The following is a 24,010-nucleotide window of genomic DNA, read 5'->3' as shown; positions in this document are numbered from 1 at the left end:
TTTCCCTTTCTGCAAATTGTATGTGATTGTGATGCTGGGACAAGCAAAAGACATCAACACCACACCTAAACTCGTTCTCTACTCACTCATAGTCATGGACAATGAACCTCCTACCTATTGGACAAGGAAAAGCAACTGAACTGAAAACAAGATGACATCTCACCCCTACCGACACTTTCTTGAATCTTATTTGCTCATTTACTAATTCCCTGTACATTCTGACTTCAAGGATTTGCATATCTAACTACTTGGTAGTAATATTTAGGGAAATTTGTCAAATTGGTCCCTAACATTTACCAAAAATACTTTTTTAGTCCTTTACATATAAAATCAGCAAAAATGGTCCTTCACATTTAAATTGTGAGCCAATGTGATCCTATTGCTCGTTTTTGCTCATTTCTCCGGCTAAAAATAGCACGCCTCTCTCACGTGGTCATATTTTTTGGGGCAAAACCGGAAACACATTTCATTACCTGTTAAAAGTAAAAGGTGTGGACAACCACCAAAATACACATTTCACCTTTGGCCCTCAAAGTTTCAAGAAACCTGAATTGCATCCCCGAATGGTGGCGAAAATTATTTTGTAATTCTCCTGTATAAGTGATGTGCTTGATGAATCCATAGATCTGGTTCTTGTTTACTTATATCCGAAAGTCCTAACCTTTCCATTCTAAGTGAGAGACTAACAAGTCCAGGACATTTGTGCAACATCGATCCCACGAATCCAATTTGGGCCTTAGCTGGAACCCTAAGCCTCAGCTCCTCCGCCGCCCGCCAAAGCCGCTTACTCGTGTCCCTCCATCCTTTGCAAACCCTGGCCGCCGACAACAGTGTTGGAGGCGGGAGCCTCCTCAACACCTCCCACAGACAACTCATCGGCAGCTTCCCGGACCCGGCAAGATCCGATTCAGGGCTCCAGCTCAAGAAGCTCCTCCTCGTCCTCCTGGTGCTCTTCTTCATCCTCTCCATCGTCTTGCGAGTCCCTCGCATCAATATCATGGTCGAAGGAGAGAGCTTGCCGGAGGTTGGAGAAATGCTGGCGATGAGGAGGGGGAGGGGGAGGATGGACAGTGGAGAGAGGAGAAGGGATAGCGAGGGAGGAGGCGGCTGAGTCAGTTGAGGGCGTGGCGGTGGGATGCAATTTAGGGTTTCTTGAAACTTTGAGGGCCAAAGGTAAAATGTGTATTTTGGTGGTTGTCCACACCTTTTACTTTTAACAGTAATGAAATGTGTTTCCGGTTTTGCCCCTAAAAATATGACCACGTGAGAGAGGCGTGCTATTTTTAGCCGGAGAAATGAGCAAAAACAAGCAATAGGACCACATTGGCTCACAATTTAAATGTGAAGGACCATTTTGGCTGATTTTATATGTAAAGGACTAAAAAAGTGTTTTTGGTAAATGTTAGGGACCAATTTGGCAAATTTCCCTAATATTTATATGGGGCCAGTACTATTTGGGAGTTTGTATACCAGAACTCTTTCAACTCCTCTCACCAGACCAGATTGAATATGTTAATATGTTGTTCCTATCTATAATTGGTCACTGCTACCAAAGATCAGTTGCAATCATATTGTCTTTGTCACTTCCATCATCCTCATTTTCCAAAGAAACTCAAATTCCCCCTTGGCCTATTAGTTACACTCAGGAAGCAAGCTGATTGCGCTAGCTGCTGATATAATGGTAAGGTCCCCAGTCATGGTGTAAGTAAATGCCTGAATGGAAATCATAAAGCTGATTGTAATCTCAATTTCAGATGCCTCTGTAACAGATCTCTTGCATAGCAGAAGGTAAAAGCATGCTGCATTGGAAGAGAAACAAGGAAAATACATGCCAAAAAGAGAAGCACAAGAGATGCAGACTGTTTAAATTGAAGGAGAACTTCTCCCGCCTTTTATTATCTTCATTTCGCTGTCTTGACAAATAATTATTCAGGGATTTACAGATACTGTAGATACATCTGCACTAATACTTGTGATTTTACAGGTTTTGAGGAAAAATAATAAAAGAAAAAACTCCCCTTCAATCTCTTCTATCCTAATTTTGCTTTGCTTTCTATCTTTTAATTTTATCTACAGGCCTATTGTAGTTTCCTCTTCTCCTGGTATAGTTCCTTTCAATGAAGTAGTGGCATGATAAACCTCCTTAACTACAAAAATACAAAGAAACAAAAATGCCTCGCGTGTTCATTCTTCTCATACTTCTACAGAAATCTTTGTCTTTATTGGTTTTAACTTCAATCCCATACTTTCTGGTGAGAAGAGCTCTGGGGAGATGCTAGTCGGACTCAAAGGGCTTCTTGGGCTAACGTTGAATGGAGATTGTCTATAAAAGCCATACCCCATAAGGAAGTACTCCAATGGTATCAGCATGGCATCTGGCTGCTCCTCAGTGACTATTGACCCACATGCTTGAACCTGTACAGTAATCCAACCTTAGTTAAACAGCGTCTCAATCACTGCGTCTTTACCAGGAATGCAGCCAAAGCAGAGTTTAATGAGAGAGCGCATAAATACCTCGACTAAGGCACTGAATCTTCTATCAAGTTTTGAAGTCATATGAAGTGCCTCAGAATGGCAAGGAGAGTTTTCGCCAACAAATATTAAGGATCGGCATCTTAACTTTCTCAAACCATCAGTAATATCTGGTCTCCTGCAAGACACAATTAATTAAAACAAGGGTACAGATTCACCACGTCAGAAAACACCCCAAAGATAAAACTCAAGGGAAAAAAAAAAAACCCATACAGTATACCTATCTATCTGTGTATATAGATAGATAAGCTAGGCAAGGTGCTTGGGTATGCAGAGGATTTGATTCCTGTCCATTCCTATGAAGAAGCAGGAACAAATCTCCAGGCTAACATACTAGCGGTAAAGACATACTCTAAAAGAACTTAAGAGCAAAAGTATTTACTCGTTCATAGCCTCAAGAAACCGCAAAACATTTGGACTCTGTCTCTCTCCCAGAAACTGCAATAAGAACCAGCACACAATAAAAGTCAGACAAATGATAAACTCAAGACAAATAACCATCACTTTAGAGGTTCCTGTAGTAGACAAGCATACTGAAAATGAAATGCACAAGAGCAGAATTTGGGTGACTGACTCTTCTACATGATTGAACTACATCTGATTCAGGTACTTCAGCACTGCCACGGACACCCTGCGCATGATTTTCAAGTCCAGTCAAACCAATCAATTTATGATGGTTTATTATGAAAAAGTAATGAAGCTTTACCTTGCTAAAGTACCGTATGAGTAATAATTCCTTCACCACACTACACATGCCACAAAAGTAAAGCAAATTTGACATCACCTGTCAGTGGTGAGCAATTTCTTGTGTTATCAATCCATACAGAATGAACAATTATAGATGAAGACAAGAGCACTAAACAATTTTATCAATGAACCTTGTTACACAACCATTCTGTCCAAGATGGACCTTTGCATATAGGAGAAACGAGTATCAAACCCAGAACTCTTTTAGTGTATTTCATCTGCAGCACAGTCATAAACCATCAAGTTAGTCAGGACACCGGACAGCAGATCTCAAGCTTGTTTCATTGAATAGGGAAGCAGGAACAAATAGTCTGGCCCAACTTACAGCAAACAGAGTGAGAACATAAGCACCAGCACTTACACCCATACACATCACAATGCCCAGTCTGGGTTAAGATACACAAATGACAAAAAGAAGGAAAAGAATATCAGCAAGCTTCTTATTTCCCAGAAACAGCTTTCTAGTCAAGTGTTTGACAAGATGGTAAATCATCAAATCATAGTAAAAGTGATATGCTCCAAAGTACATAAATGCATATGTCTTAACCTAGTGTCACGAATACAAAAAGAGCAGATTAGGCAAGAAAATGCAACAGAAATATTACCCAAAATAGTCAAGGACGTCAACGATCTGATCAGCTAGATCATCAACAGATAACACTGGCTCATCAGGGTTTATCGCAACAGCTCCCAACTGAAATAGTTCTTGAAAGATATACAATATAAGCAACGATACAAGCAATAATAGAAGTCTTTCATAAAGGATAACCAATATGTTACACACAGCACCCAGTTCACAGACCTCATGACCAGGAGGACTGATATGGTAAATACAGAAGTTATGGAACAGCATGGAAGATGCTTCTTGACAATAGAACAATCCTTGGAAACAGGACATATCTGTTCAAAAATTATACAAGCAAACACACAAAAAAGGTTAAATCTTAGCAGCTGTGCAGCTGTTGGATGATTTAATTGTCTCTAAACCAGCCAGAGGCTATAAGTAAAGAACAAGAAGCCAGCAAGTAACAACTATAAAACTCCCAAGTCAACCATTTCAAAGCAAATGTTTCTTTTATTCGGGAATTCAACCATGCAACCATCTTGGTTCAAGCATAAAAAAATTCTTGGATAAATTTCGAGACAAAACTCGTATCAGGATTGAGTCCGTCAGAGTTATTTGTACAAAAATCTAAAACAATCCCTGCAAAAATTAAAAGGCTCTTGGACAAATTGGATTACACAGCTAGACAACAGATAATTTACCAGTAATATGGACAAATTTATGGATAACGACTGTCATGAAAAAACAAAATCAATTAGGCTTCCTTACAATTTAAAGCCAAATCAGGATAAGTAATTAAAGCCGGCTTGTCTGGATCTCCAACCACAGAAACAGAGACACAACCACGGCCAGTCTTGACAAGGTGCTCCTGGATGCACATCATATCTTGGATTTAGTCCAAAAAGAACTGATGAGACAAAACAAACAAGCCCAACAAAAAACCAAAGCTTCCGGTAGTAAAAAACAAAAGAATTTTCGATCCAATACTTTTTGCTTCGAAAAGAGGAACAATGGATATATCATGCAAAGCCACGCTAAGTATCAATCTACTTCCCAGATGAAGTTTTCCCATGTGCCATTTGTCCCTTGAAAAGTAATCTCGTAATTAGTTAGCTCATGCCAATTAACTGGCTAACGTAATTAATTTTGTATGTTTTCTTGCTTTTAAAACTTAACGCTAGCTTCTATCCAAATTTCAAAGCTACTAGCTCTTCAATAAACTACCACATATAAAGAGTACACGCAGCGACTATAGTTTATTCTGCACATACTTAAACTTCAATAATAACAAACATAGGCGGGAAGATTAGTTATATGTTGGTGTGATAAATAGAAAAACGAAATTACCAAACTGGGATCTCTTTCACCTTCTCGTGATCATAACAACAAGAACTAGAAAAAATTTCGAAGTTGTTAGAAACATTTGAAATCTATGTAGTAATGGTACTATACTTCGTCATTTACACCAACCAAAAGGAAAAACAAAAAAAAAGGACCAACGGCCTGTATGTTCTGCAGAAGTTAAAATACTCCTATATTTGGAAATTCACAAGAACTTTGGAATCAGCAATAAAAAAGTTACTATTAATGCCGGATAGAATAATCCCATTTAAATGGAAACTAAAATGCAAACAACATATTTTGGGAAGAAAGACAAACTGGATTATATTCCCGTGCACCGCAGATGAAAATGCAGCTTAAACAGCTCCAATTCTTCTCATCAAAAATCATCATTAAAAAATATAAAAACAATTTGATAAATCCAAAATGGCTAGTATCATTATTGTGCATTAAATCATGAGGCACCCAGAAAAAAAAGGAAAGAAAAAAGAGAAATAGAAAGTCATTCAGGAGATTGACCTTCAAGAAGATTATTAACAGTAGTAGAAAGCAACATTTCCCAAAAAAAAAAAAAAAAGGAAGTTGGGGGGGTGGGGGGTGTAAAAAATGAAAATCAAGGCGATGAAAACAATCGAGACGATAATGTGGGGTGGTGGAAAATGCAATCAACCTTCCTGGCAAATGATATGGCGTCCTCCATATCAATGGAAACGGAGTCGCCGCTGGAGTCCCCCATTCTTCTCGCCGCCGACGGTTCTCTTCCCTAATGCACCTTCTCTCTCTAGAAACACACAACACCCCAGCCCCAGCTCTCCAAAGCTTTTCCTTCTCCTTTTCCTTTATTCTTGCTCTATCTCAAAATGGAAACGCATTGGATTCGGCTTCCATGGCTCATGTACCAATCCTCTCCTGCCTTCGTTTCTATCTCACCTTCTTCTCTCTCTCTCGCTCTCTCTTTCTCTCACTCTCATCTCTATTTATCATTTCATTTCTGCCTATATTTTTTGTATTTATCTGCGTATCTCTTTTTCATTTCTCATTTTTCATTTTTTTTTGGGTTAAAGTTTTCTAAAGACGTCACTTTCCGTGTGTGGCCACTGAGTTGAACTCGCAACGTTCACTGGGTCACCGACGCTCTCACCAGTCACCGCTCACCACTAGTCCAAGCTCCAAACTAGACAGAGGTTCGAGGTTCAATTACTCAACCATGGTTAGCCTCAGGCCGACAGAAATTTGTGTCAAAGGACATGCATGCCCTTCTCTCTTCTTTATGCTTCCACCTCCACTAATTGATGACTTGGCTTTATTTTTTCTTTTTCTTTTCCTTTTTTTTTTTGCCGGGGAGGGGGTTTTACCTATTTGTGAATATATTTTTTAATCATATTATTATCTCACATAAATTAAATTACTACAGCACATTTTTTCTACTAAAATTTTAGAAAATAGCAATCCAAAATTTATATGATTTAGTAGGTGAACATACTAATCAAAGGTAAATTGATCACTAAAAGATATTTAAATCTCTATGAAACCCCATGTGTACAATTTTTATAAAAAAAAATAGAAGAAGATATACGATACCATAAACAATTCATCTAGCTGCATTTTCTTTCCTCCGTGATAACCCTTATATAACCTAGTTGAGTTCTTTTTTCCGTCGGTAAAAGGCATTTACCGACGGAAAAAAAAATAAGCTGGATTCTTTGGTGTAAGTGCCCGGTGCAACCCAATGAGTACAAACAAATTCACAATGATACACAAAGATATATCAAATTTAAGCACAATAAAGAAAACTTAATTAAAGAGAAAGGATAAGAAATGCAAACCAAATATCAAACCAATAGCCTCTTCAATTGATGGCGATGCTAACCAAGATGTACAAGTGAAGGCTCACTCCTTCCTCACCCCAAACACACTTTGGTTGAGCCAAGGAGTTTTACAACTATTCTAGTTAACCCTTAACAACCTACACTTGAAAGATCACTCACCCAATTAAGAACTATTTTATACAAATGAGGCAACCTTCACCAAGGTTTTACCACTTCAAGTGATAGGTTCACCTTCACCAAGGTTTTACTTCTCCTAGAGAGAAACCTTCACTTGAGCAACCTCACAACCCAACTTCCCCAACCCCTTATACAACCAACAAAGAATCTTTCTACTCAAAAATCTCACTTGTAAGCTTGTATTTTGTGTTGGCAAAAGTCTCTTGTCTTCTTGTGCTTTGGGGTATTTATAGAAGGTGAGAAATGGCTTCAAAAGGCTCTCTAACGGTCAAATATTAAATGCTGTCAAAACTAGCCGTTGGCCTGTCGGACGTCCGAACCACCTGTCGAACGTCCGAACCCTGCGTCCAAACCACCTGTCGGACGTCCGAACCCTGCGTCCGAACGTCGTCAGAGAGTCATCAAATCTTTGCGAAATTTCTCGGACGTCCGATGCGATCGATGTGCGTCCGATCCTTCCGGACGTCCGATACTTCCTCACGAGCGTCCGACAGAGTTTCCTTCTTGATGTTCTTCATCCTTTCGGACGTCCGATAGCGTCCGACATGAGTGCCCTGTTTTTGCTTCTTCTTTTATGCCACAAGAATCTGTTCTAACAAATTACTCACATAAAAATGTTAACCCAAATCTACATATTGGTTTGTTAATCATCAAAACCAAGGATTGATCGACCAAGGTCAACATTTGGTAATATACTCACGGAAAAAAAAATTAAGCTGGATTCTTTGGTAATATACTCAAGTGGTATTTTTGAAGATGCAAGTACATTTGAAGGACAAAAGTTATATAAAAAAAAACAAACAAACAAACAGAACCGTTTGGTAAAATAGGAAGTCGCTTGTGTGAAATGACTGACCTTGGAAAGTTGCCCTTTGGTACTTGAGTGATTTGCCAAGTTTATCTGTTACAAGATTTTTAAAAATTTTAACTACAATAACTTCAAAAAAAAAATTTAAAATTTTTAAACTATACATTTCAAAATATTCAAAAAAATTTTAAAAAACTTCTACAATAAATTACAGTAAAATTTTATATAAACACCCAAAAAATTCACTTGCCAAACGGGACCTCTCCTGAGTATGCTATAAAAAAATCTCTGACTGTTGTGATGTGAAATCCAAATAGCTGAGCTCAGGTTCCAAATTTGGCACGAGAAATACGCGCATGTAGAGGTGGTAGGCCCGTGGGGAAATCATTGGCAAGACTTCCTAACCAAGGGCAAAACCGCAATACTCAATAATATGAGTAAGATCAAAATGACGAACCCCAAAACTAGTCCAACTCCGAGGCAGGATATATTTTGGGAAAATTGTTGAATACTTATCCCTTTTTGAAAAATGGTAAAAAATAGTAATGTGAAAGTCACAGTTACTTGAAGCACTAATTCTACCTCCACAAAAGATTATCGACTCCTTCAAAACAAAAAATAGATAAATAAATGTCAAGTAAGAAGACAAAAAAAAAAAAAAAAAAAGAGAAAGGTTTGAAAATATTGACATGACCTTCATTCTCGAGTCTCTTTTACTCAAGTGATAGTTTGAAGCTTGATTAATCGAGAATAATCCTCATTTATCATAGTAATCCCAACATTTAATGCTCAAATTTACATTGTACATATTATTGAAGGTTCCTTTGCTGCGCCGGATTATCATTAGAATAATACAATTCAAGACTAAAAAGAAGCAAAAACAAATTCAGGCACATTTGGCAAACCACGTTGAATAGATTTGAAAACCTTTTTTTGCGACAAAAAAGTTTTGATGGGTTTGATTGCGATCACCATCACGGATCAGGATATGTTTTCGAAATTATAAGTCTTTTACAAGATTCTTATAAATCTTTCACCAATACAGTTTTCGTACCGATAACCAAATCTGAATACACAATATTTTGTAAAGAAATGATCCGTGGTTACCAAATTTAAATACACAATATTATGTAAAAAATAATAATTTGCTCGTGCTTGCCAATTCAATCAACTTACGTCGGTGAGTGCCTAATAAGTGCTTTTTGTGCCAAAGGATCGTAGATTTGAAGGTGAGACATGCAAGGCACTGTTGCATTCAGCAAGGTCCACACCATTAAGAGCATCACTTTCCTTTGAATTGGTACAACTAAGGCAGTCCTCGATCCTCACATTTGCTTTCCTCATATTCACACACGCACGAATTATAACCTCTTCTTCCAAACTTGCAGGTGGCAAATAGACAAACAACCTTCTGACATAAGTACATGACTCATCCATAAAGAAGCTTTTCTCCCGTCGGCACGGCATACCAATCACGTGGGCAGAAATGGAAACTAACTACTGATTTCTTTAACACATTTATAATTGAATTTTTTAACGAATATTTAAATAAACACTCGATGACGCATTTAAATTACATCTAATTTCCTATGTAAATATACATGATCATAATAATGGTACCCCCTATCTTTGAACGATTTCCCAAATTAATTTCGTTGCATGCATTAGCCAAAACCTTTATAATTATTCTCCCACGAATTGGAAAAAAAGTGCTTGGCTTAATTTAACCACGACGAGAATTTATTAACTGAACAAACTCCACTTGTACAAACAACAAAATCCCATTTTTGAATAAACTTTATTTGTACAAACAACTGCTCCGTTTGGATTGACTTATTTTTTAAAAACAAGTTTTTCAAACACAATGTTATAGTAATATATAAATAAAAACAATTCAAATAAATCTCATCCACACAATATATTAAAAACAATTCACAAATATACACAAAAAAATAAATTCTACAACATTTTTTACTTATCACTCTATCACCCATCATCACCGCCAGCACCCCCTCCCTCTTCCTCCTCCTCCCATCCCCCACCATGGAATCCTCCCCTTCCCTCGCTGCAACCAGATCAAGGAGGGGAGGGGGAAGGTTGGGAGGTGGAGGAAAAAGGAAAGAGAAGAGGGAGGAGAAAGAGGAAGAGGGAGGAAAAGGGAGGAGGGAGTGAGTGGGGGTAGTGGTTGTATTTGTGGGTGGTAGTATTAATTTTTAAAAAGTATTCTAAAAAATTTTAATTTTAAAAGGTACTTCAAAAAACATTACAAAAAACATCTATAGTAAAAGTTTTTTATATATACACTATTACAGTAAAATATTTCAATAACACTCCAAAAAATAACTAATTCAAACGAAACCAACGAAATCCCATTTTCGAACAAAGCCTTTTGCGTGGAAAAAATCTCTAAAATTCTAGTACTATTGTTTTGATGAGCCGTGTGATTTGATTAGATTCACCCGTATAAGATTGTATTGATTTCTTGCTAATTTCGTGTGGAATTAGTTTGTGCGAGATATCTCCGTATAAGGAGATAAATTTCTCTCTTATTATCATCTTAATAAGCAATAATAGTCTTAGGCAAAAGACTTTGTTAATAAGTGTAGTCATGTCAACTTTCCAGGTCAAAAAACTATACCAAATCCAATTATAGTTAAACAATGACTGGAAACTACTACTACAATTCAACGAAACTCTCAGTCCTTTTTTATTCTTGTATGTGAAATGTCAAAATTGGTGTTAAAAAGTTAGGTTGACAATTATTATCATGTACCCAATTATCAGCAACTTTCCGCTGAGACGCAAACTCCAATCCATCAAGACTTCACAAATCTTGACCAGAGGAGTCATTTTTTAATTGTAATTAAAGGTCATAATCTCAATTAAAGAAAACTAACTATTATTTTGTTCTATGCACTTTATTCTGCAGATTTTACCATTTCTTTCTTCTGAAAGTTTCCCATGAGTTCCTCCACGATTTCAATTACCCCGCGGACTGCCGATTTGTACAGCTCAACTGTCCATTAATTTGGTCAAAAACTAATTTGAGTTGTTCTGGATCCACTTTTCGAACCCGAATCGTATATAATCCGGCAGAATTGGAATCTTTTTAACTTTCTTTTTTTTTTTTTGTCGTGGTGGGTAGAAAGTTCCAATACAAAAATATGATTACCAATGATTGAGAGAATGTAGCATTCACTTCGTTGTGTAATTATAGTAGGAACAAATTACAGAAGGCCGTCCAGATAAGCAATTTCTGGCAAATGAATTCTCTTTTGTCTTACAACTTTTTCATTTTTTAATTCCTTAATACAGGTAATCAACTAGTACTAATTAAGGACAGTTGATTAATTAAGTATTCATAGTATGCTTGGCCGGTCTATTTCTTGGGAATCTTTGACTCGAACTTAACTCAGAACTCTGAGTTAAGTACATCATGTGTTAAAATGTCTTCTCATTAACCTACCTTCTAGACTAGGGATTTTATTTTTTTTCTTTTTGGCTTACAAAACTAGTGTTTAATTTGGGTTTATTAATTAACACTTGAATTATAAGTAAGGTTATGCAATCAGGTCTTACATGTAACCATCAGAATACGACGGAGGCAACCAGGTCAAGATTGTGGATTGATCAGTATAAAGATCCTCCTATTGTTTGATCTTTTTTGGGTCATCCATGGTTAATATCAGCTTTTTATGTCTTCTACTTTGACAAATTCAATGATCAGGTTTTTTGATGGAGTATTAAAGTGTGTTAGTAAGAGGAGAAAAAAAGAAAAAAAAAACAAAAGATTTCTACCCTAATCACCAGATATGAGTCATGTGATACACTTTGGATTGTTCTAATGAACCATTTTTTCAATTTCTGATTTATTTAAACCTCAATACTTTCTGATTATAGCAGTATATATTGAACAATTTAAGATGGCCTGCAAAAATTTCATGGCCTACCACCATATTGGAGAAGTGTAATTAATTTGAAAAAGTGTCTAAATACAAGACATGCAATAATGTGTGTTCCTATAACAAGATAAATGTAATTTAAATATGTTAACAAGTGTTTGATGGACATCGATTTAAAAAATCCATATTATATATCTACTCCTGCATTTGTTGTAGTAGGTCATAATAATGCAGTTCCATACCGGGATAGGGTTGAAAAATGAACCAATTACTCAACGTTCAATTTGAGTTTGACTTGTTAAAAGTTTGTTTGGATTTTGTTTGTTAACCAGTTAAACTAAAGAGTAAATCTTATATACACTAACACTAGTGTATACACTATTATCGTTTGATTTATGACATGTGTGTAAAAGTTAAATTTTAAATTCAAATTTTGCACAATTGTCATTCATCCAATGCTGGCAGTGTATGGTATAGAAAAGATTAATCCTAAACTATAATTAAACAGCATTTTATATCCGATAAACTTTCAAGCTCAGAGGCTCGTCTGCACCTCTAATCTAATTCGATGGTCTTCTTTGGTAAGTGTACTAGTAATGCAAAAGTTGCGTAGTTAACGCACCAAGATAATCAAAGTCTAAATTGCAATTACTGCCCAGCCATAAATCTCGCGAAACAGAGGAAGATGGATAGGGTGGAGCAATTACTACCCTTACGGGCATTGGAAAAGTGCATTGAATTAAAGTTGACTAATCCATTAATGATTTGCATGTGCTATTGTCTTCTGGTTCGAATTCATCATATGATTTTCGCCATTTTTAGACATTAAAGCAAGAAATAGATCAGGTTAAAGACTACAATTCACAGGTTCCTCCACCATGTCTTGGAGCAATTAAACAAAATACTACTTACTTTAACTATTAGTATTCAGCAACAAGAAGTAGTCTCAAGAAAGTAAGAAGATAAAGCACCACAGAGTCTATCAAAATCATGAGATGATAATGATATATACCTATACGAGTTTCTTTCCTAATTTATTATCTTACGTGAAAAACTTGGCTAACTAGTAGTACTACGTACACGATTGATGTACTTAATTTGGCTTTGCATTAATGGCGAAAATTCTATTCAATGTTGTAATATAATTGGAGGAACCCACAAAAGAAGTAGAAATTTTAGATACGGAGAATTTGATGGTCAAGCTGTGTTTGGATAGCAATTTTTTTCAAAAAGATTTTTCGCTTGCATCATAAATACATTTTTCAATTTATCTTTTTATATTCCCAATCACCTTTTTATCTGATATACATCACATCACAAAAAAAATATTACAGTAATTATTTGGAATAATACTCTATCCAATCTGAATTTTTTTTTTGTAGAAAAAATACTATAGCGATTTGATATATGCGAGGTAAAAAGGTGATTGAAAAATGTGTTCACGGAAAATATAGCAGAAAAATTGCTTTCCTAACAAAGCCGGCCCTTGAACTTGTCAGGATAATAAGTTGATAATTGCAGTTAAATCTTTTAATTAGCTGCTTATTCTTGCCCTCATTGTTTGCAAGTAATGTTAATTTCACTATTCTAACAATAATATAACTCGTGGAAGTCATAGATTTTTTTTTTTTTTGTCTTTTTCTCAGCAGCGTTTCTTACAAGCTTCAGAAAGAAAAAAAAAATACAATGACTATGCTTTATTAGTTCATGCGCCACGTAATTGAGAGTTTTTTTTTCCAAGGAGTGCAAAAGAAAATATATAATTACAATTATTGTCATTCTCAAAACCATCTTTTACATTCTAAAGTGTGTAGTTTAATTTTTATGTAACTAATTAGCAGCAGGCAGTGACTACTTCTTGGCTGATGTGATTGCAGCAACGTTCCAAACTTCTGAGCGTGGGTTGCATCCTCATTTATGCTTACCATAGCTTCTTTTTTTTTAGTTATAGTTTTAAAAGTTAAAACGACTACGGGAATTAATATTATAATTAGCAGCAAATATATTTAAAGGAACATAACAGTAGAACTATTGTTTAATTTTGCAAATTTTAAAATGTTCACTTGTCAAAACAAAAAAATATATACTGGAATCTCTGATAAGTATTACTCCCTCCGTCCCATTTTGATAGTCTTGTTTTCCTTTTTCGTCTGTCCCAAATTGTAGTCCACTTTCCAATTGAAGAATGTAGTTGTATTTTAAATTTTCTAAAATACCCTTATTCAATGTAAGTTATTGTTACTATAAACTTACCCTATTTAATGAGAGTTGATTCTTTTTTTACCATCAATTCAAGTTCCCATAAATTATTGTGAGGGTATTTTACGAAAATAGCTACCTAAATTGATTGTTCCAACAAAGTTAACTACTTTTTCTTAAACTGTGTGAAAAAAATTCAGAACTATCAAAGTGGGACATAGAGAGTAGTCAATAGTAATTTTTTTTTTTTTAAAAAAAAAAGGCTTACATGTTTAGCTGAAGTAATGAGATGGGACCTTCAAATATTGTCCTTTGTTCGATTCTGGCAAATCCCAGTCAAAAGTTTTTATCAATACAACATGTGATGTTTGAAATTTTAGGACTAGGAATTATTTGATCTTGTCAACTGTCTTTCAATACAAGACATAATAATGATTAACATGAAAGCAAATATTTTCTCTTGAGAATAGCATCAATCTGTTTGGTTCAAAAGAAGAAAAATAAAAGATAGAAAAGGAAAAAGGGATTCAATCTGTCGGTGGACTTTGTTTTCCCACTTTTTTTTTATTATCATAATTGTGTTTTTTTAAAAAAAATTTTGTTAGGGAAATATTTGACCAATAGGGAATTATTATTGATTGGGGTGGCCTGTAACAACTAACCAGAAAAGGCCAGGCATTAAGCAAGGGAAGCAAGGAAAGAGTAGAAGGCAATTCTGGGAATTAAAATCCCCGGTAATGGGGGGGCACGTGTAATTTGATCGGCTCCTCCGGTTGGTGTGGCTTCAACTTTCATGATCCAATGGTTCTCGTGCTTCTCACGTCATATATTTATGTCAATCACGTTATACCTGCAACGCGGCATTGATTCTCCACCTTTTCTCTTTCTTTATACTAGTAATCGAAGCTAAGGTTACAAATGAGTCGAGTTGATCCGAATTTTGGTCTAATCGAACTGAGTTTTGATTTAATTTTATCAAGTTCGAACTCGACGAACTGCCAATTTATAACTCGAACTTGAGTTCGAGTCAAGTTCCACCTTGAGCTCGAAAAAAAAATAATTATTTTATTTTTTTAAAAGAAATAAAATAACATTTTTTTCTTAATAAATAGTAAAATAGTAGAGATATATATGTAATTTTATTATTAAAATAATGTATGTATATATATATATATATATATACTCGGCTAGCGAGTTAACGAATTTAATATTTTTGAACTCGAGTTCGATATTGATCGAACTCAAGTTGAACTTTGATTCGAACTGCTCGATTCGTTTGCAGCAGTAATCGACGCATACTCGATATGTGTGTTATAGAGAGTGAAGAGGTAGGGTTATTTTGGAATTGCGAAAGAAGGAATATTGTATTTAGTTTAATAGTTTAAAGTTGTCCAAACTAACCGACTAATTGGAGAAAATAATGGGTGATTATGCAAGTAAGTGATTATATGATCTATATTAGAAAGTCTTTGTAGTCTATTTGGGGCGATTTTACCATTAAAATTTGGGGTTATAAATAGAAATTAAAAAGTGACATTGTATGTTTACACTGCATAGTGACGTTCTTCCTTATCTATTGTATAAATTTCTTTTTGTGTTCTCGTTTTTGAGTCATATTTCCTAACAATATATTCCAATGTTCACAACGTTAGAGATTACAAATATTAATTGCTTTGGTATCAATAAAAAAAAGATTAACTTTTTATACACTAATAATATAGTGCATTTTTACATTAATAACTTTGGGTGTATGTCATATGTGTATGATTTGAATTCATGTTATGTTGCATGTTTTAATCTTGCTAGTACAAAAAAAAAATTACACTGATTGTGTGTAAAAAAGTTATCCGTAAAAAATATATAAAATAACTATTTTATTTAACATACAAAATAAAAAAATGTTAGGGAAGGGTTCGGTGGTTCGGAGGGAGGAAATATGAGTGAGAAGTCCCAAGTTCACACCCTCTCACTTGCACAAAAAAAAAATACCTTGGTATCAATAATTTTGGAGAGTAAGTAGTTTTTACCATTACATATTTAAAAGTCAACTCGAATTTAAAGCGCATCGGGATTGTAAGTTCTCATACAAAAATTTTTAAAATATTCTCTTGGCACATTTTATAATCACCTTTTTTTTTTGTCTTACACAGATCATATTGTTGTCACAGAATATTACTTTTTTTTTTACAAAAAATTCAAAAAAATAGCAATCCATCAAATAAGTAGGCCTATCAATCTTAGTTCAATTAAAGTTCATAGACATCAAGAGCAAGTAAAAATACAGATTCTACTTTGTTCAATTAGCATCGAAAAGAATTACAAAAAAGAATTGCCAAAACAAAAACTAAATCGAAACCAAGAAAATAGGTTTTTTTTTTTTTTACATTCTTAAAAAGAAAAGTCTTCTGAGCAAGAAAAGACATAATAAATCCGAAAATGTTCTAAATCATACTAAATTGGAGGGAAACTTCTTACTCTTACCAAAATATTTAACCTACTTGTGCCAATTAAAGAAAAACAAAAGGAATAAACGAATCTAAAAGGATACAAGAAAAACAAGGACCCAAAAGCCAATCTACCCTTTTACATTTAAAAAGTCCACCAAATAATTGTCAGGTTAGCTGTCCACATGAAATGCAAGCAAATGCTATAGTACAAGAAAATCTTCTAAAGTATATGGTTGGTTGGGATCATGGTGGACCATTACTCTCCAAAGAGTTCCAATGATGATACATCATACTTGGCTACGTTCTAGAATTATCTACTCGTTGATTTTAGTTTAAGCCAATCAGGTTCTGGAAACCTAAACGGAAATGCGGAAATTGAAAAGTGAACAAAGAAAAGGTCAAAAAAAAATTAAAAAGACAGTGCCTATACGTGAAAGTAACATAAGGTATGGTTTAAAATGGTCTTCGGATGATAAACCATCATTATCAGGTTCACCTATTCACGCAATTGAAGTATATCTGGTTGAAATCTTTGGCTTTTGGATGTTGCAGTTTGGATGAATATTTTAAGAGCCTTTGAAATTTCATCAACCATTTTTTTCCTATGTGGTAGTTGGCACTGGAAATTACTATAAGATAACATTTTTTTTTTGTTCGGACTTAATTTCACCGAAGTTACTTTAATCTGAAAGGAAGGAAAAAAAGTTATTCAGCAAATATACGATGCTCTATATGCTTAAATTAATCGATTACAAGAACCAAAAGTTTTTCTTGATTTGAACGAGAAAAATGACTTCTTATTTCAAATTCTTTTGTCGTGGACGTAACAATAAAGTAGTATAATATTAACAATGTAATATATGTTAAGTAAAAAAGTGCGTTGAAAGAATTTTTTCTGCGAAAACTCGCAATCCAAACAGAGTCTGAGTATATACTACTCTAGATTTGATCGGTTAATACATTTTGTTAATTGAGTTGTCAAGTTATATATGTTGTATATGGACCACAATGACAATCACTTGCTAGTTGCTAACAATGATAGACTGGGGAAACCAATTTAATCACCTCATCAAACAAATACTTCAACTGAAATTTTATATATCTTTCATAGAAATTACATTGGCAAGCTTGCAAAATTGTGAAATCAAAGTTATGATAGAAGTCCAGCTGAATTCTGGAAGGATGGGTGACAGATCCAGAATGAAGAATGGGTAGCCATGCCACAGCCCAGATGAAGGAGCCTGGGCCGCCTTGTGAGATTTGTCAGACGGCTAAGGTTGTACAATCCGAGGTTAGACGGAGGAGATCTTCCGGCACCTGGCAGATGATATTCGTGGTTCTCATTACCATGTTGGAGGAAATAACTCAATTGAATTAAACGGCACGTCTTCTCGACAAGTGTCACACAAATTTAAGCGTATTTGAATAGAATATTATTTGGTAAATTTTTTTGGAAGAGTATATGATGTATGTAAAATTAAAAAAAAAAGTACTCGAGAAATGTGTTTGTGATGCAAATAAAATAGTTTTTAAAAATTATTGAATATCCGAACAATTTGTCTCCAGAAATGATTTAGTGAAGATGGTATTTAGGCTTTTGCCCTAGGTCCATTCTGAGCTTGGGCCTTTGAGAATTCTGTTGGATGAAGTCAAGAGTTTAATAACGAAAGCCAAATTTGGTTGCTGGCCCAAAAGCATGGACTCCTTTTGAATGATCATGTAATTGGGGAAAAAAAAGTTTTGCTTATTTGGGGATGGTAATATTTACACGTTAAGAATATAGGGATTTTTTTATGGGCTGTAATCTTTAATGTGGAGAGCTTTCTCCAGAGACTTTCATCTCAAGATAGAAAGAAAGGTGATTGGGAAAATGAGTTTAGAAAAAAGTAAAATTTTTTTGGGAAAAATGGCAATGCAAACACATGCACATCTTCCCCAAAATTGAAGCACAAAACAAAACACTCTCATCAAGCAAAATTTTAAATGCCCAAACTGTTACAGCCACAAAAGTTTCTCTTCGCATTGAGTTGGACAACACTTGATACAATATGCATGTTTTTAACTCTATCGTCACTTTAAAGCCAGCAGGCAGAGAGCCGTGGTAGTATACTACATCTGCCAGTCCCAAAAGAAGGGATGGGGAGGAGATACCTTCTTGGTGTAGCCAAAAAATGTATCCTCGACATTTTGAGTATCTTCTGGACTCCACAAAGTCCTGCCTCAGTGGATTCTAATTATCCTGTAACCATAACCTCCATATCTTCATCACAGACTGGATTACACATGTCTACTCCACTTCCAAATTTATCTTTGTAAATTGAGGTTTCATGAAGGTTATACTTGACATGCTTAACCCTTGTTTCAACTTCTTCTCTCATTCCATCTTTGCGTTTTCTTGTGCCCTCTATTGATGCTTCGTGTGTGACTATGGAAGCTGGATCTGCACGGCAAGAGGGATCAGCCATCTCCTCATCCATATTGACTTTATATTCCCTTTTTCCGAGATTCCCAGAGCAACTCAAGATGCTTTTCCAAGTAATTATAGTCTCAAGTTTTGTTTTAGTTAGGAACCTTGACAGATTGTGATAGAAAACTCCAAGTCCTTGATCTTCAAGAACTAACAGCCACCCTGTTAAAAAAACAATATAAAATAATGCCATTATGCATCTTTTCTCAGATGCATGAAGAAAGAAAGAATAAAAAATTGTATATCAGGCAGCTTCTCCTCGGCTAAATTTGTGATAGGAATTGAGTGTATGGTTAACAGTTGTAAAAAAGGTAACTTCTATTTCAGCTAAACTGGTTCTAGCTTCATTAACATGGCAGCAAAAGGACACACTACTATTACAGAATTTGAAATGCATCGATTTACTCGTTTCTTTTCCTTTTTTTTTTCAAAATAAATAAAGATAACATCTCTGATGATCATATAGGAAGCAAACTTGTAAGCAGCTGGAAATCTCAAGTAGCTTGACTAAGGATTAAAGTAAAGCAACTCACTGATGAGATCTCTGGGAGTGCCAATATCATGTGTCAATCCATCCTCCATGCAAGCTTGATTAGAGATCCATTTAATCAACTGATTAGATAAATGAGATTCATTGAAGGAATTGACATAGGAAAGAGCCCTGCTGTGGTCACATATATCCCTGTCGCCAAAGATTTCCAGCATTAATGCTCAATCCATGATTGATTGATGCTATCTTTGAATCCCATCCAGGGTAACATAGCCATACCTAGCAAACTGTACAGCATCATCAGCAACTAATAACCACATCAAAGCCAAGTTTCCAAACTGATTGTCACACAGCTGCATCCATCCACGAGAATTGAGACATGAATAGTCAACAATTAAGACAGCATCATAAAGAACCTTCATCAGAGACATTGCATCATCAGAACTCTGCAGCAGGAAGCAAATTAACTTTCAGTCAATAAACACCTATGATTAGCACAAGGTCACTGTTCTTTTTAAGTGACAAAAGAAATATGCACACAAAATCATAACAAAAGAGAAAATTGCAGGAAGAAACAAATAATGATTGACGATCATACTGGGCACTTTGACTAAAGTTACCCCACAAACAAAGAAGAAGCCAGCTACCTGCACAATATCATCTGGTCCCAATTCTGGGCTCTTCAATTATGAGGGATCAACAAAAAGCCCACTACTTCAAACCTAAATAATATGACAAAATAGAAAAAATAATAACTGCAATTACTGACCAGTAAGTTAGCGATTGGCAAGCTTGGCTCCAACAGCATTCTAAGAAGCATATCTGCCAGGAAGTAGTTTAAGATAAGGAACATGTAAGAAATTGCTTTTGAGAAAGACCCACATAAATGGTATTCTAGTTATAGCTGCTACTAGAAAACTAATTTGACTGAATAAGGAAGAAAGAACTAATAGAAGATCTTCAAATAATCACAACAATATTATACAAAAGGAATGTGAAACCAATTATTGAATAGCATTATAACCATTTAAGCAATGATTTTCTACATATGCCGAAAATGATATTAAGAATGGAAGAGAAAAGGCACAAGAGACTGAGACTCCACAAGGGAAAATGTGCAACTACAGATCAACAAGAACTTGTACAAAAAGAAAAAAGGAAGTCCTAAAGGAACAGAAAGCAAAACAAACAATAAAAAATGGAAACATGCCACTGGACTCTGATGCTTGTCACTTGACCAATCCTTTCCAATTTAAGCTTGAAATGACATTAAATTATAAGTACATTCACATTCTTTCTCGAATCATAAGTGGAGACCCAAAGGAAATGAAAATCAATTGGTTACACGAGCATTGGTGTAATTCTAGGAAGATAAGAACCTCTGATTCACTACAAGCAAGGAGAATAGAGAGAGTCAGAGAGACCTTGAGAAGAAATGCGCAATCCATCCAATAGAACAAATTTCAGGTTGAATGGCTCTCTCCAAAATAATAATGCAAAGTGATTAATTGCAAGCCGATTGGCTATCTTTAAGTGCAAAATAATGATATGCAAGAAAGCCAACGTGGAACTGCTTTTGAGTTTAATATCACCATAAGTGCATGTCAAGAACATACAATCAAACTTACAAAGTACTTAGTTTCTTCCTCGAATTTGTGGCTCAGGTAAGAGCTTCAACCATAATAAAGAAGTACAAATTAGTCAATCAACTAAGAATCAGTATCAGCAGCTTTGTGACTGCATGATACCCTCAAACCCATCTGCTGCTCCACAATTAATACTTGCATGTTGATAATTATAGCATTTGGACAGACACACTTGCTCCACTAAATTGAAAACCTACAGCTTGTATGCAACACAGGGCCTCATAACATGAACTCTATAGTAGTTTGTGCAAATTCTACCATCATAAAATGGAAGATAAGCAATTGATTCTAAGATCGAGCATAACCAACTACCAGATTTAAACAATATCTAATGGTAAATGAATAGCAATTCACATGGAGTATCTGACCCAAAAAGTAAATGTTCTCAAAGCCATTGATAGTCTGAACTACCCAGTTCCGCATATCCATCTCTAGCTCGTCTCGCCTAATTCCCTGATTGAATTTCAAGCACAACCTCAACCAAAACACCTCACAAAGGACAATCCCAGCCAAACATTCAATCCCACTTCTTCTATCAACCCCTCCACGAACCTCATCGCTCAAAACTGGAAAAAACACCCTTAGATTGTCTCTGTAATCGCAACCCTCATCCACCCGATCAACAGTCCAAACCCTGACCAAATCCTCAAAACAGACCATCGGAAGATCAGAATAATTTCCTTTTTCAACATCATGACAACAACAAACACTAATATAACTAACTATTTTTTCCAACAAATCCTCAATTTCTTCCCTCAAAGGGAAACCATTTGTCAACGAATCACGAACTATATCATACAATCGGAAAACAACCGGCGCGAGCAATGCAGTTCTTTTCCACCCATTACTCAAACTGGAAGACGAAACTAACAACTGAAACAAATCTTTAACTAGTAACATCATTCTGTTGGAAGTGCTATCTGGGGTAGTTGATTCTTTTGAGCTGTGAAAAGTGACTGCAGAGTAAAACCAAGTAATTTCAAGAGGTGGGTCGAGCATTTTTTGGATTAAACGGAAGAAAATCGCCTCGAAAGGGGAGAAATCAGAGTTTCCATTTCTGTATGAGGCTAAAAAGTGCTTGATCGATTCTCTTAACATGGGCTCATGGTTTTCTAACTGTGAGTCCATTGTAAGCATAATTTTTTGATTGAAATGGCATAAAATTGAGTGGGTTACCGGTTGATTTCTGCGAATTTGATAGAGGAAGAAGAGATTGGAAATTTAGAGTTTGGGGTTTAACGGTAATGTTGAAACCCTAGGTGCTGTAGAGAATGGTGCTGGCGACTGGCGAGAGGGAACTTTTGGGGCTTTTAGCTAACGGACAGTATTTGAATTTGGTCTTGGTACTCTTGGACCCTGGAGTCTTGGCATTAAACTATTAGTTTTTTGTTTTTTTTTTTTTGGGCTAGGTGTTTCGGGGGGGGGGGGGGGGGACTAAGCGTCTTACTCAGCTTTTTGTTGCGGCAATAAAACTATTTTTAGTGTCACTTATTTTTTGTGGAGTCCGCTTTATTTAGGAAATTAAGTGTCACTGAAAATTAAGATATACTATTTTTAGTTATCAAATATATTAAAATCTGAATCCATTAAATTTAAGTATTGAAACAAGTCCCCTATTTTTGGGGTGTTTTTCAAAAACTAATTTTTCAAATACAATAAAAATTTTTAAAAAGTACTCTAAAAGGTAATCTAAAAATTAGTTTAAATTTTTTTAAAAATTTAAAAAATATCTCAAAATATATTCTAGAAACTCTTCTACTCTTAAATATCCCAAAATATTTTCTAAAAATATTCCAAAATATTTTCTAAAAACACTGCTACAGCAAAGTTTTTCAAAAACACCCCAAAAAATAGTTAATCCAAACGGGGAACTTTTTTAGAATATGTCACCAAGTAGCTTGCTATTCTTTGGATCTAGATGACGGTTGAAATTATACAGGAACTAGTTTTGTACCCGTTCGTTGAATGGGAATCATAGAAAAATAATAAACTATTTAGTCAATTTTATAAAAATGTCGATATAAAATACAAACTTAATGTATAATCTATTATAACCTATCTTAAGTATATTACTATGTGCACATTATAATATAAAGTATTCTTATAACCTGTCTCAGTATATTGAAGGAAGATGTACCTGATAATCAAGATGAATAGAAGCCCAAAATCGATGCTTTAATGTGCCAACTGCTTGCATCGGAAATACCTAACCATGAATTTGATGCTTGAAATTCATATATTAGAGGCTATATGTAGTGTAGGCATATTAAAAGTAAGGATATAAAGTAGTTTTAATAAGGATATAAAGAAATATTAAAAGGAGGAAATATTAAAAGAAATATTAATAAGAATATTAAAAGTAGTTTTATCTTGATTTAAGTTGCTTAAAGTACGTAACTTTGGGTAGGAAATAAAAATAATATAATATTAAGAATTCTTATAGGAAATAACAATTGATATACATCCAAACAAAAGGAGGAGCAAGCAGCTCCAAACAAAAAGAATTCTTAAGGACGATTTTATAAGTCATGCTTGGATGATAAGGATGGTTTTAATATTTGATACTTGAAATTCATATATTAGAGGCTATATGTAGTGTAGGCATAAGAAATAATAATTGATTAGAATATAAAGAAATATTGATAAGAATATTTTTTTTTCCCGAACAAAGACATAAAGACACACACCCAGTTAGATTAACGCTCAGGAAGTTAATACCAAAGAGCGGCCCAAAGGACAATCTAAGAGGGACCCACAAAACAACTCTGTTCAGCCAATTGGTATAAGAATATTAAAAGTAGTTTTATCTTGATTTAAGTTGCTTAAAGTACATAAGCCACGTAGGAAAGAGAAAACAAAG

The 24,010-nt window shown here is 35.0% G+C and overlaps 2 protein-coding genes across 2 annotated transcripts; both read right to left on the bottom strand.

Moving 5' to 3' along the window:
* Window positions 1-1,860: 1,860 nt before the first annotated feature.
* Window positions 1,861-6,146, bottom strand: LOC113781258 (protein NDL2-like). Its single transcript, XM_027327164.1, has 11 exons — window positions 5,856-6,146; window positions 4,613-4,712; window positions 4,082-4,179; window positions 3,885-3,973; window positions 3,605-3,665; window positions 3,411-3,497; window positions 3,239-3,316; window positions 3,107-3,163; window positions 2,915-2,970; window positions 2,515-2,650; window positions 1,861-2,415 (listed from the first exon to the last, which is right to left on the bottom strand). The coding sequence occupies exons 1-11, from the start codon at window positions 5,919-5,921 to the stop codon at window positions 2,194-2,196; spliced, it is 1,050 nt and encodes a 349-aa protein (XP_027182965.1). The 5' UTR covers window positions 5,922-6,146; the 3' UTR covers window positions 1,861-2,193.
* A 12,392-nt stretch (window positions 6,147-18,538) lies between these two features.
* LOC113780955 lies at window positions 18,539-22,422 on the bottom strand. Its single transcript, XM_027326747.1, has 5 exons — window positions 21,519-22,422; window positions 20,274-20,326; window positions 19,784-19,950; window positions 19,548-19,696; window positions 18,539-19,176 (listed from the first exon to the last, which is right to left on the bottom strand). Exons 1-5 carry the CDS (start codon window positions 22,285-22,287, stop codon window positions 18,782-18,784), a joined length of 1,533 nt encoding a protein of 510 aa, XP_027182548.1. The 5' UTR covers window positions 22,288-22,422; the 3' UTR covers window positions 18,539-18,781.
* Between the last annotated feature and the right edge of the window lie 1,588 nt (window positions 22,423-24,010).

The sequence above is a fragment of the Coffea eugenioides genome, chromosome 8, assembly GCF_003713205.1.
Source record: "Coffea eugenioides isolate CCC68of chromosome 8, Ceug_1.0, whole genome shotgun sequence".
Classification (NCBI taxonomy): Eukaryota; Viridiplantae; Streptophyta; class Magnoliopsida; order Gentianales; family Rubiaceae; genus Coffea; species Coffea eugenioides.
The sequence above is the reverse complement of the archived record's forward strand: the minus strand, read 5'-3'. Positions and strand labels throughout refer to the sequence as shown.

Bases quoted from the DNA above. Each gene is read 5' to 3' on its own strand.
- LOC113781258 (XM_027327164.1), bottom strand. From the start codon at position 5,921: ATGGGGGACTCCAGCGGCGACTCCGTTTCCATTGATATGGAGGACGCC. The intron at 4,180-4,612 runs GTAAGGAAGCCT...ATTTTTGAACAG, and splicing joins TCCTGATTTGGCTTTAAATT to ATATGTCCTGTTTCCAAGGA. The intron at 2,971-3,106 runs GTCAGTCACCCA...TTCTTATTGCAG, and splicing joins TAGTTCAATCATGTAGAAGA to TTTCTGGGAGAGAGACAGAG.
- LOC113780955 (XM_027326747.1), bottom strand. From the start codon at position 22,287: ATGCTTACAATGGACTCACAGTTAGAAAACCATGAGCCCATGTTAAGA. The intron at 19,951-20,273 runs GTCAGTAATTGC...TTCCTGCTGCAG, and splicing joins TGCCAATCGCTAACTTACTG to AGTTCTGATGATGCAATGTC. The intron at 19,177-19,547 runs GTGAGTTGCTTT...TTTTTTTAACAG, and splicing joins CACTCCCAGAGATCTCATCA to GGTGGCTGTTAGTTCTTGAA.